The sequence below is a fragment of the Conger conger genome, chromosome 18, assembly GCF_963514075.1.
Source record: "Conger conger chromosome 18, fConCon1.1, whole genome shotgun sequence".
NCBI classification, from domain to species: Eukaryota; Metazoa; Chordata; class Actinopteri; order Anguilliformes; family Congridae; genus Conger; species Conger conger.
Window position 1 is genome coordinate 18,408,012 of NC_083777.1, and position 12,826 is coordinate 18,420,837.

A 12,826-nucleotide genomic window follows, 5' to 3' on the forward strand; every position below is an offset into this window, starting at 1 on the left:
CTGCTGTACCCTTGAGCAAGGTACTAAAACCTGAACTGCTTGGGTAAATATACAGCTGTATAAATGGATCATGGGTAAAGAATGTAGGCGGTTTAATCTGTGTATGAGAGCATCTGCTAAACCTGCCCCACATATTTTTCTCATGTTCTAATACTACTCATGTAGAACATACCCACAGGAAATGGCTTACTCAATGGAATGCCTCTGGTGATCTCCATTTTATTGTCGTGACGGACGTTAGCTGAATGTTCACGTGGCAGGGTTTGGCAGGCCAGTCGGATCACAAAGCCGGCTATACCTCCTCCAGAGAGCGAGCAATGGAGACTGGGGTCTGTACCTGAGTCCAGGTCTTGTGTGATGAACCTGCTTTGGCATTGGAGCGGAGCCAAACCTTACATTCAGGCAATGATCCCTGGAGCAGCCACATTTCCCCTGATAACGCCCCACGCCACACTAAAAAAAGCATTTAAACGGTCATCTCCCTGACAACTGCTCTTATATTTCAACTTGGGGACAGCCTGTACCCCCAAGAGGACTATGGTTAGTTTTCCAATTGCAGAATCCCACTGGTGTTTATAAAGAAATTACATGCTTTACAACACTCAAAGCCATTTATTCCAAATAGCAAGTGAATTCAGTAAGCACATACAAATTACAATCATATTCATTCAAAAGTACAAATATATTTGTCACAATGTAAACATTGGTAGTTTTCTTTCATGAGTAGACATCAATCAACATCTTGTGCAAATATAATTAATATATACTGTACAGCAAAAGCTAAGAAGTCCCCAAATTATTTCTCAGTTGTGTTCAGGTAATTGAGCCAGTCACCAAGACATTTGAACAATAACACCAGTCTAAATCTGGCTTTCTTAAACATATAAATATAAAATTCTTAACAAACATATATAATCCCCCAAACTGTGCCCAGGTGCTCACTGTTACAAATAACTCTGGGGGAATAATTATCTTTGCTCCTTAATGATAACCCATGCAGGGAAGGTGTGTGGGGATGTAGAATCTGTTCTAATCAGTTTAAACTGAAGGAGACTGGGTGACCTCAGAGGAACTGAGAGCGGGGGTGTATTTTGGATAGTGGGGATTATATTTCAGGAGCACCAGCTTAACCGCTCTGTTAATGCTGCGTACTTAACGACTTCCCACAAAGAACCTGCAGCAGATTGTACAGTCATCACTTTAATGGCACTGCCTGCCTCTACCAATGAAACCCAACGTGTGCATCACACTGCCATTCCAGCGTCATCAGAGGACAAATCTTCTCTGAAACGTTGATTAAAGTTCATGATGCATTCTTTTCGGGGCTAAGGAATGATCTGCATGAGGATGCATTACATTAACACTCTGTATTAAATATGATGCGAACACTAGTAGTACATATGATCTGTGGAAAGGGAAGCATTTACAGAATTGAAGAGGACCGAGTCCACCACTTAAAATGCATGCACTACTAAAATTACAACGTGATGCCTGCTAGTACATCATATTTTAAGTAGATCAGATAGTTCTTCGGAATGATTCTGAAAGCCATTTTACTTGAAAAGTTGGGAAGGACACTGGTTGGCTTATGTTCACAGTTTCAGGGTTGCCAGAAGACTGTCTCAGAGTTAAAAGATATCTCCCAAAACTAAAAGTAAACAAAATACACAATACTGTTCTGTTAAATCAGATGGCAGGCCTGAGGATATGGCTCATTTTGATGGGAAACTGAACAGGTTTAAGCATTTAGCTTGATATCGGCAGGCAATACAAAACCTGCTGAATCAGTAATTGCGTTATTATGATACAATAATACTATACCTTCAGTATTTTATACTTTTAGTTGCCATTTATGTACAGATCAGATTTTTTGGATTGTTACAAATTCTTCATGCGTTTGGCATGAACGCTGAAATCTTTTTCAAAAACAAAAATCACAATGTTTATAAATAAATAAAAATAAGAAATATCTGTAACATTATATTATACTAAAACATTACCCACAAAATGGTTTCCCAAGTATGTGGTGATCAAGTATAAAATCCATTGTTCGCATTCATTTTTTAAAGACAAAAACATGGAAATAGCAGAATACACAAAAAAATACTTGGAATAATTTGAAATATTTGGAAACATTTCTGCTTCTCTGAGTTTACCAGGTCTTAAAAAAGAAGTCGTCCCATGATTGAGCAAAAATGCTACACACCTTGAGAAAAGTTGTTTGGTCCGAAAAGCCCTGATGGGAAAAGAGAGCAGAGTGGAGTGGAGAGATGGTGTCCATTTTGGGCCTAGCGGGCCCTGGAGGAGAAGCAGCGCATGTACTCTGTTATCCAGGGGTTGTAGTCTTGGACCTCCTCTGTCCTGCGTGTTTTTCTGGGCTCAGCCGACCGCCCACGCTGCCGCTGTAGATTCTTCATTTGTTTTTCTACCTGCCGTCTAGTTTTGGCACGCAGAGCAGAATCATGAATCTGGGAACAAAACATTCAAAAATAGTTTGGGGAAAAAAAAAAAAACAGCTTTGAAAATAGGCATCCGAGATTTAGACATTTATATGAGATGATGTCATTTTATCCTGTATAAATCCTACTTCTGTAGACTTGTGCTTGTTACTAAAGCTAAAAACTGAAACGATAATTCTGCCAGTAACAATCCAGTGAGCATGGAACTGAACCTGGACAGCTACAGTAAATATCTGGCTGCATTAATGGATCATATACAAGCTGTTTATGTTGTTCTGGATAAGGGCACCTGCTAAATGTCTAAAATGTAATATTAACATTGTGTGAAATGTGTGTAACTCATAACACTGTGCACTGGAGTGTAGTCTGACCTCCGTGGTGGACCCTGTCGGAAGCACGTTGTGAGTCTTCTTCCCCGCCATGTTGGCGTGCTGCTCTGCCCACCCGTACATGGCGAAGGGATGTCTGTCCTCCGCGGCGGCCGCTGTGGTCTGTGGCGGTTGGCTTTTGGCTCGCAGTGACTTTGGCTTCCGTGAGCTTCTCTGTGCAGGGTCACCAGGTGAACCTGACCCCTCTCTGTGTTTCCCCTCCGCTCCAGTATCTCCATTTTGCTGCCCTATCTCAGCATCTTGTCTGTCTGCAAGAGAAACAACTTAAAATGTTCATCTTAGTAGAGCCTTGTGTGGGGATTATGCTGTACTTGGCACTAGTGGTAGCATCCTGGGTAAACAAGACAGCCATTTTGAACCAGAATTGTCAACACACATGCCCTTCGTTACATTTCCACCTTGGGTCACCTTCAAATCTACACTATTCGGACTCCTTGCAGCCTGCAGACTCAGTGTTCAAAGCACACTCTTGCCTGGTAAGCTTTCAAAGATCAGCCAGGTTTATTTAGTTTTGGTTAGGCACATTGTTACTTGTCAGTTTAAAGTTTTTGTTTCCCTATCCTTTTTCCTGTTATAGTCTGACCCTAGACAAGGTTGTAACTGTTGACAAGTGCTCAATTGAGTCTGTGACTCTTCTACTTGCTGCCCCCTCTAGGGAATTACTGCGCCTCAGCCCCTGTTTTTGTTTGCATTGTCAGAGGCTCTGTTAAGGCCAGTAGAATAAGTAAAGTGCTGCGCACTCAGAAATAAAGTGCCTAAAAAGGTACAAATGCTTGTCGCTGGGGTGGTACATAATTGTACACCTAGCAATAAATAATTGGTACCTTTTTTGCTTGGAAAACGTATTCATTTGTACCAAAAGAGTACATTACTGTACTTTCAGGGTACATTTGGGAAATCTTTGCCTTGACAAACAATAATGTACCTCCACTGTCACTTATGACTGAGAGTGTGGTTTTCTGATTGTTCCAGAAGGCTGTTCCAGAAACACCCTCCCAGCAGAAACTGTGCTGTGTCAGGAGAATGCCTAAATGTATCATTGACAACCAAGTAACGGCAACAGTTTGAAGTATTTTCTGTCCAATTATCCCAATCTACCTGGATCATTCTCCATAATGTACACATCTGGCCCTTTATAGCTTCAGTTAAAATGTCGGTATTGAGTTACTAGGCCTGTAAATATGCAGATTTGAATTTGCCTCAAATAAGATCACAGCAAATGTTATGACACCTCTAGTGGTGCCCACAGCTGCAGGGCTCCCCTTCGTCCTCCATCTGTGGCCACCAGCGTATAAAATGGTGACTAATGTGATCTTAGGAATGGGAGCACAGAGAGTTAATCCTGAAAATATCACCGAGGCACTCTTGTATCAAAAAATGTATATGGCCTATGTATAACGCATATTAATTTAACGCCTTTACTGCATGTCCACTGTTGATCACCTTAAACGTTTTTGATATAAAGTGTAATTTTTCAAGATTAAGTCCCGTTTAAATGCATTTTTAGATTTTGATGACAATCAGCATCACTGTCAGTCACGATCACATTCACAGCATCTAAAGATCACCTGTATGTGGATACGTGTCCTCTTCCGGCTCTCTCTCAACTGCAGGACCTGTAGGTTCCGATGCGTCTTTCGGCTCAACCTCCTGTTTTTGTCTCTCACATGGTCGCGTTTCTTCTTCAGTCACAGGACAGATTTTATTTTTCTGTGGAGTGGATCTGCCGCTGGACTCGGAACCAGTTTCGCAGCCTCCCCATAAAATCGGATTGTGAGACTGTTCTAACATCCTTCTTGAGAGTCTGTAGTTTAGCAAATCCTCGTAGCACTTGGAGAATGTTTCCCATTTTGGATCTTTGAATTTCTTCATATATTCCGTCCGTATCTTCTTTGTCACCATCGTTTCTGTTGTTTAATAATACGAGAGGCTCATAAACTGTGAACGAGAGGGGACAACGTCATTGGCGAATCGCAGAGGTCCCCCTCCAGTCACCAAGAAACTGTATCAAACATCAGCTAGTTTTGGGTGGATTTCCCGCGGCTCTTCCTGCCAGACATTTAAACAAAAACATGAAAAGGTAGTACGCACCCCTCATAAAATGCCACCAATCACCAAACAGCCGGAACTTCAACGACATACCCCTTACACCACGCCCACGACAATTAAAATGGCGTCCATACTGGTTAAATCCGTCTTTCAGCTAGATACGTCGTTTCACTGTGTTTCATACTATGTATGTATATGTAACCACATAACCTTTGAAATTGCTACATTGTACATTCATTTGCTACATATTAAAAATTATGACATATCTACGCATGCTTTATTATCGGTACTAAGTGTCAGCCAACACTGTAATTTACCATGCTATATTTAACGCGTAAATGATTTAACTAAATCAAACGTTTCCCAAAAATGTAAAGGCATTTCCGACTTTGCCGTTTCGATGTACGTCGACACACTGTGCATTTAGGTTGTTTATAGTCAACAATACCAGTTGCAGAGATTTGTGATTCTGTTTCACCAAGGGCAAAGTTTCGTTTACAGTTGTATGCTACTATCTTCACGTTAGCTAAACGACAAATGCGTTTTATACATAACAGGAATTTAACTTGCTACGTGCGTCAATTATAATTAAATTTTACTTACAGGCTGCACATGGAATCACTGAAATTTAACTTTGTTTAGACGGCGACTTCAAGCGCTGCACAGACTGCACTCCACTTGACTCCGCCCGGAGAATTAGGATTGGAGAGATTTGTTTTGAACGCAGCTACAATGTACGACATTTTGCTTTAAAAAATCATTGTCGTCACGTGAAAATATAAATTGGCAAACATTCATTTTAGTTCAGATAGCCCAATCAAATGACTCAAATTTAAATCGCCTTTCCTTCCCATGTTTTGGTATGTTTTGCTTGACCATGGATATAGCCCTGGTACAGCCTGTATGGCAAGTTTGGATATATTGAATTATTACTGCTTAACTGGCTTTGATTCAATAAAGCTCAACAACAATAACCAAAGAATGCCGGCTATGTTGGTATTTGTATAGTCACTGGACATTTCGTTCTGGTCTTTAAATTCATAAACGACAAGTCATGGCTTCAGTGTACTGCACTTCTAGGAAAGTACTTGGCTGGAAAATTTCTCATGGCAAGCCAATATCACACCGGATCACACAGTTCACCTTGCCCAGTAAACTGTCATAATGAGCAGGCCTACTCTACAATAGAGACCTGGCACTGTTCTCACCATTCATTAGAACAATTCAAGTGTTGTCAGTAACTTTTCAACATCACCGTCTGGCTTTTTACAGAGGAGGTACGTGTGGTACAGGCGTTCTTTGCATGAGGTGTTCTGTGCATCGGGCACATTTGTCAGAACATGAATTGTAATTGAGTTTGTGCGTCTACACAACATCTAATTATGTGGACTGGTCATTTAAAGTGCCTTTTTTATTATTTCATTCCTGGGGCTCCTGCCCCTCCCTGCCTGAGCTCATGTATTGCTCCAACCAGGTCCTCTGCACTGAGGACCTGGACCACAGCCCTATTCCTCCCCTGGCTCATCCCCAATTGCATCCCCCCCCCGCCCCTCTGACCTGCGTACTTTACATTCCTACACATGGACTTGACTTACCCATCCTCCGCTGGCCTATAGGTTATCCCCCCTGTAGCCGGGTTCCTCCCAAGATTTCTTCCCAATGCAGAGTTGTTTTCTTTTTGCCCACAAAGGAGTTTTTTTTTTTTTTTACCTCATGTGCTATCTGGGGGCTCAGGGCTGGTATTTGGCTTTTTCTTTCCTTTTGTTTCTCTGTAAATCATCCTTGTGACTGTCCTTTGTGACTGTGCTGTACACATTTTTTTAACTTTTGTTTTATTCTTTTGCAATATAGATTGATGTGTCATGTAGCTAGGCACTGTGGCTACACTGTGATGTGATATTTAATTTGAGACTATACTAATAATGGTCACACTGCTCAGATGAACAGCCCGGGGGCATGCAAATAATGTGTAAAATAATCTAGATTCATCTTCTGTTTTTCTGTCTGGTTTAATATGGTTTGTTGTTTAAATTCATATTATTACATTGTATACTAATTATATGTAGTGTACATTCTGTTAATGGATCTTTAAACATTTGAATACTGTCCATGGTCATAAGTCTCAAGTTTGTTTAGCCAACTCCAGACAGAATGTTTTTGGCAGTCTAATACTATCTACCACTTATCACTTAAGTAAATATTAAGACCTAAATGCTTCTCATTGTCAGTTTTGTTATGGTCGTGGCCACATGACCGGTTACTCTTTTAAACACAGGATAAATTATTTTATGCATTTTGTGGGTCTTTCAGACAAGTGTGGGTGTATGCACTACGAAAACAACTGTTTTGACAAAGGAGAAATGTAGTGTAGCAGTGAGCTTCTGCCCAGCTTGCATTGTAAACAGACTCCAATCGAAAATATGAAATGATGGACTTTAATAAATTATTATTTATGTACATGTTACATTCACATGTTTGATAACATGGTTTTCCCAAATCTTCATGATGTTGTCCAGTTTTTTTTTTCCATTTTCATCAAGTAACACATGGTTACAAAATTGCATTTTACACAGAGCTGCCCCGCAACGGCCAAGAGATCTGCAGGGACAGGATCCTGAGAATGTACAAGAGTGATGACTGGAATTTAGAAGCACTTCCTGTGCACAATGGAGGGTCCTGCCTCATCATACTCCTGCTTGCTGATCCACATCTGCTGGAAGGTGGACAGAGAGGCCAGGATGGAGCCACCGATCCATACGGAGTACTTACGCTCAGGTGGGGCAATGATCTAGAGAAGGAACAAATGTATTGCAGGTAAGTAATAAGCTTGAATACAGAGCAGCGGTGTCAAAAATGAAGATTGCATTGTGCATCTCATTGGTCATGTTGTTGTATCAAGGTAATCGTTGCTAAGTTACCTTGATCTTCATGGTGCTGGGGGCCAGGGCGGTGATCTCCTTTTGCATGCGGTCAGCAATACCAGGGTACATGGTGGTACCACCAGACAAGACGTTGTTGGCATACAGATCCTTTCTGATGTCAATATCGCACTTCATGATGCTGTTGTAGGCGGTCTCATGGATACCTGCAGACTCCATACCTGTTTGGATTAAGAGACACCATTGTTGACAGTCCCACTTTTAAGACGGCCAGTGAAAGCACATGTCTTCTGTGAGGTTCTGGCACTGATACGTACCAATGAAGGAAGGCTGGAACAGGGTCTCTGGGCAGCGGAAACGCTCGTTGCCGATGGTGATGACCTGACCGTCAGGCAGCTCGTAGCTCTTCTCCAGGGAAGAGGAAGAGGCAGCGGTGGCCATCTCGTTCTCAAAGTCCAGAGCCACATAGCACAGCTTCTCCTTGATGTCACGCACGATCTCACGTTCAGCTGTGAAGGGCAAAGTATCATTATTAGTCATTACGACAGGCTGAGTGGGCCCTGAAAACTTTACACAGCACTAGTAGGGTGAATGAGAGAAACACTCCCAAAACACCAAAATGAGTTTAATCATTTAGACTTGTTCAGGTGTCTAGATTGAGTTTTCTCTAAGAAATTACTAATTCATCCATTTTTTCATCATTGCCATTGCCAAGTTCAGACAAGGATTCCCATCTCACCGGTTGTGACAAAAGAGTAGCCACGCTCAGTCAGGATCTTCATGAGGTAATCAGTCAGATCGCGACCAGCCAGATCCAGACGCATGATAGCGTGGGGCAGGGCGTAACCCTCATAGATGGGGACGTTGTGGGTCACACCATCACCAGAGTCCAGCACAATACCTTTGGAGAGAGCACAGCACATTCACTCATAGAGTACAACTCAACAGCAAATGACTTAATCTATAAGTATGACGCAAACGTCCTATTCTTAAATGATTTCAGTAAAAAATAGATTGTGTGAATTTCCAGTAGTAATATGAAAAGCAGCCCAGTTAAGACTAAATTGATCATAATGTTCATCATAAAGGAATCTGTAACAATATGCAAGGCAATTCTAAAAATAAATGAACTACTTCTATATATGTGTCAAAGCGGAAGGGAGGGAATGGTCATCTGCGAGCCTCACCAGTGGTACGGCCAGAGGCGTACAGGGACAGCACAGCCTGGATGGCCACATACATAGCGGGGACGTTGAAGGTCTCAAACATGATCTGCAGGGCAGAGAGAGTGGTGTTATTTTACATGCCTATTGCCTTACTTTTGTAGTCACGCAGGTGAGGATCAGCTGCACAATGCAGCAGCAGCCAGAGGGTGGCATACCTGGGTCATCTTCTCACGGTTAGCCTTGGGGTTCAGGGGAGCCTCTGTGAGCAGAGTTGGGTGCTCCTCGGGGGCCACACGCAGCTCATTGTAGAAGGTGTGGTGCCAGATCTTCTCCATGTCATCCCAGTTGGTGATGATGCCGTGCTCAATGGGGTACTTCAGGGTGAGGATACCCCTCTTGCTCTGAGCTTCATCTCCTACGTAGGAGTCCTTCTGACCCATACCCACCATCACACCCTGGGGGAAGGAAAGTCATGCCACTGATTAACTGGGAAAAGGACAGCATTGTCTCATGCTTAAATTGGTAAAACTCTTGGCGAAGGTTTTATATCGCCTTAGTGTCTAGAATACAATTTAAATCTGGAGAGTTTTTACGCACAACGTTTACGCACAATAGGAAATGTATAATATCGGAGTGATTTTTCCATACCTGGTGACGAGGGCGACCAACAATGGAGGGGAAGACGGCCCTGGGGGCATCGTCTCCGGCGAAGCCAGCCTTCACCAGTCCTGAACCATTGTCGCACACCAGAGCGGTCACCTCTTCGTCGTCGCACATCTTGATGGATTCTATCGAAAATGTGAGAGAACGTTATATTTCGGCTGGTGTCACGTGTTCTAAAAACATGGCTACACACTGTATGAAACTTTGCTACAAAATGGTTAATCAAACGCACAGATTGTTAATATCCAGTATTAAATGTTGGGTATTAGATGCATTATTTCAAAATAACGTCGGTACTTAAATGACAGCCCCTGCCACCCAGGGAAAAGCTGTCCTTTCAGTGTAGCACTTGAAGAATATATATTTTTGTAGCGTTTAGTGCGCAATTACTCAATATTATATACATTTTCGTTTAGTGTATTCATTGACAAGAAAATAGTTAAATAATGGGCTAATATCTAGCTTAATCCGATTATGATTCAATCAATATTGCAACGTCTGGTTAAGTGGAATCTGAAATGCCTAAAATGTAAGTATGCCTTTTAAAATATATTCATTTTTCAATTATTCACATATTAAGGTTGGATTTCTCCACTTCCTGCTTTACGAAACACACTTATTCATAAGCAGTGGTAGCCTATTTGCAATTTGACATATTCGTAGCAATATAGTAGGCAAATACTTTAAGAAAGCAAGTTAAAATCAAGCTCTTGTTGTAATCACTATAAGACCATTAATGTAATTTTATTTACAATTATGTCTCTAGTTATCTCAGTTCGTTGTAAGTTAAGTAACTACTTTGTGACAGGAGTGTCCTTCGCAAAAAAAAGTTTGTTCCCTTGGGTCTCAGGGAGCGTCTCCAAAATTACATTTACAAAGTCAAGCCGCTAGATATCTGTGAGGTCTTATAATGGTAACGTCCTTTCATTTCTTTTTTAAATAAACGATTCCATAGGTAATGTAAGCAATTTCGACGGCGCGATTCCATTAAAAAATCCAGTCCTTCAACTGCGTTTGCAAATCCAGGCGTAGATGCTTGGGGTCGATTCCAGTGTTCTTACCTGTGGTGGGGGCTTAAGGAAGCTCTGCAGAATGCAATCGCTGCTAGGTCCAGCTGGGTCGGACCCTGACTTACCGGGTGCTTATATACCCCTCTCCTTCCTAAATTTCTTCCTTGGCAGCCATTTAGATTGTCTCTGTATTCCATAGGAATTTCCCCCCACCGTCATCCATATTTGGTTCTTGCTGGGTGAGCGGAGGGTACCGTACCTCGAGCGAGCTGCCAGGCACCCCAGTTCGAAGTGCAGAGGACTGTCCATATAGGGAGCGGTAGTCCCCAGTCCAAGCCACACTACTCTGGCCGTATATGGAAGGCCAAGAACTGTAACCCCGTCTTTCGACTCCATTGAGCATCGTATGCTACTGTCTACGGGATCCCTGACCTCCGAGTTTTTCGCCTTCTCAGAAAAATACATCCATGAGGGAGACGCCTGGTGTTTCTTTTTTTTTTTGTAATATAATTTACAATCGCCCGCGGTGCCGAAGCGTGCCACGGGGGATGAAGGTATACTTTATTTGCTTCTTTTATTTGTTATTGTTCGAAGAGTCTGGACTGAGTTCAGGCTTTCACTTCAAATCACATACCAACATACGGAGTGAAGCATGGTGTTGTGGTGTCGAAATGAGTTTGACAATTAGCCTTTTGTATTTAGAAAAGCACAGTGGGCTACTGCACGGCGGTGGAATTATCAGTACTGTTTCTTTGAGAGCAAAACTATTGCAACACTTGAATGAAATGCATTCCAGGCCCCTGCATTTGTTTTTAAACGTCCAAATCTTAGGATCTCAACAAAATGTTAGAATATATGGATATTATAATGAACTATGGTGTATGTTTTTATATCAGTTATTATTGGCAGAGTTATTTTAGCTTTTCAGCTTTTTGTTATCTTGCACAACTCCAAATCTTTAATCTTAATTTAGCTGTCCGCAGGCGAAAATAGGGTGTCGGTGTCTCAATGATCGGGGGCGGGGGTTGACTTCTATGGGCTTCGAGTTCTTTTCCGTGTGTGCGTTTGAGTAGCCTTCATGTCCTTAAGGAAGGACAAGGACTGGCGTTCCCAAACAAAGCTGTCTCATTCACTTTCGCAAATTCCCAACAGACATTAAACTCGTTTATCTTTATTCAGCATTTCATTCACAGTAATACGATTTCCTGTTCGACAGAAGGTGTTATAATGTATGGGTAGCTAATTTACAATAGTTAGTCACAATGACTCCTTGTAGGTAAATACCTTGAAAGGGAATGCATTTTGACGGGAAGAAATAACCAATGAGTTTATAAATGTTCGACCAGTACAAGATCCCTTTCAACAATAAATTAAGATGTACAACTTTCAGATGTTGATTAGTGTATCCTTTATAATTAAATCCAGACAGGAAGTACTGGGGCTTGAATGGCAAATTAAATCTCCTGCATACTTCCTTGTTTCACAGATTTAGTTTCAGTGGTGGAAGCCTCATATACAACTCAAGCTCAGGTCTCCTAAGGTCACAACCCCTGCAGAATTCAGATTTTCTGATAAGACTTGGGCCCAGTATTACAAAACTTTTAATCTCGATCAGAATTATCTGGATTTTGAAATATATTTGTTTGCTATACCAGATCAAATTGATCTTTTTGTTTTTGTCCCGGTTTTTCAAATAATTTTCAGATAGCATCATTCTGGTCCAGAGACCACAAGATCAAGATTACAGAATCTAGATTAGCGGCCGTTGGATACCTCTCGATCTGTTGGTCGAAACAACAATTAAGACAAATATGAGTGAACATGTAAAACATGTAATTCAGTTTGCAAATTAGTCCTATTCATCTGCATTAGTAGGCTACAAAACACATAGGCCAAAGTGCAGTTTTCTTTAGACCACGCTTTGTTTCAAGAACCCCACAAAACTATTTTATTGTCCATTTAGAATGGATATTGTTTTGGAAGGGTTTATGTTAATTCATGTGCAATCCCTGGATAAAACAATTTATTAAAAATGCATCAAGTGTCCCACATGTCCCTACATCAACCTTGAATCTATCCTGAATCCACCCTTTCAGTGGGATCAAGATTATCCAGATTTTGAGTATCAAAGCTATTCTAATCTCCACCATGGAATTGTGAAATGCACAAAAGATCTAGATTCAAAATGGATTCTAGGTAGGATTGGATTAC

The 12,826-nt window shown here is 41.5% G+C and overlaps 2 protein-coding genes across 4 annotated transcripts; both read right to left on the reverse strand.

Moving 5' to 3' along the window:
* Positions 1–592: 592 nt before the first annotated feature.
* On the reverse strand, positions 593–5,628 carry ccsapb (centriole, cilia and spindle-associated protein b). Of its 2 annotated transcripts, XM_061227575.1 has the most exons (4): positions 5,501–5,628; positions 4,417–4,786; positions 2,831–3,096; positions 593–2,468 (listed from the first exon to the last, which is right to left on the reverse strand). In XM_061227575.1, the coding sequence occupies exons 2-4, from the start codon at positions 4,748–4,750 to the stop codon at positions 2,289–2,291; spliced, it is 780 nt and encodes a 259-aa protein (XP_061083559.1). In that variant the 5' UTR covers positions 4,751–4,786; positions 5,501–5,628; the 3' UTR covers positions 593–2,288. The 2 variants fall into 2 exon arrangements, with proteins under 2 accessions (XP_061083559.1, XP_061083558.1); XM_061227574.1 differs by lacking the exon at positions 5,501–5,628 and having other exon boundaries at positions 4,417–4,930.
* A 1,690-nt stretch (positions 5,629–7,318) lies between these two features.
* On the reverse strand, positions 7,319–10,824 carry acta1b (actin alpha 1, skeletal muscle b). 2 transcript variants are annotated; one of them, XM_061227571.1, is made up of 8 exons: positions 10,667–10,824; positions 9,591–9,730; positions 9,158–9,397; positions 8,964–9,048; positions 8,516–8,677; positions 8,094–8,285; positions 7,816–7,997; positions 7,319–7,685 (listed from the first exon to the last, which is right to left on the reverse strand). In XM_061227571.1, exons 2-8 carry the CDS (start codon positions 9,717–9,719, stop codon positions 7,542–7,544), a joined length of 1,134 nt encoding a protein of 377 aa, XP_061083555.1. In that variant the 5' UTR covers positions 9,720–9,730; positions 10,667–10,824; the 3' UTR covers positions 7,319–7,541. The 2 variants fall into 2 exon arrangements, with proteins under 2 accessions (XP_061083555.1, XP_061083556.1); XM_061227572.1 differs by lacking the exon at positions 10,667–10,824 and adding an exon at positions 10,404–10,407.
* Between the last annotated feature and the right edge of the window lie 2,002 nt (positions 10,825–12,826).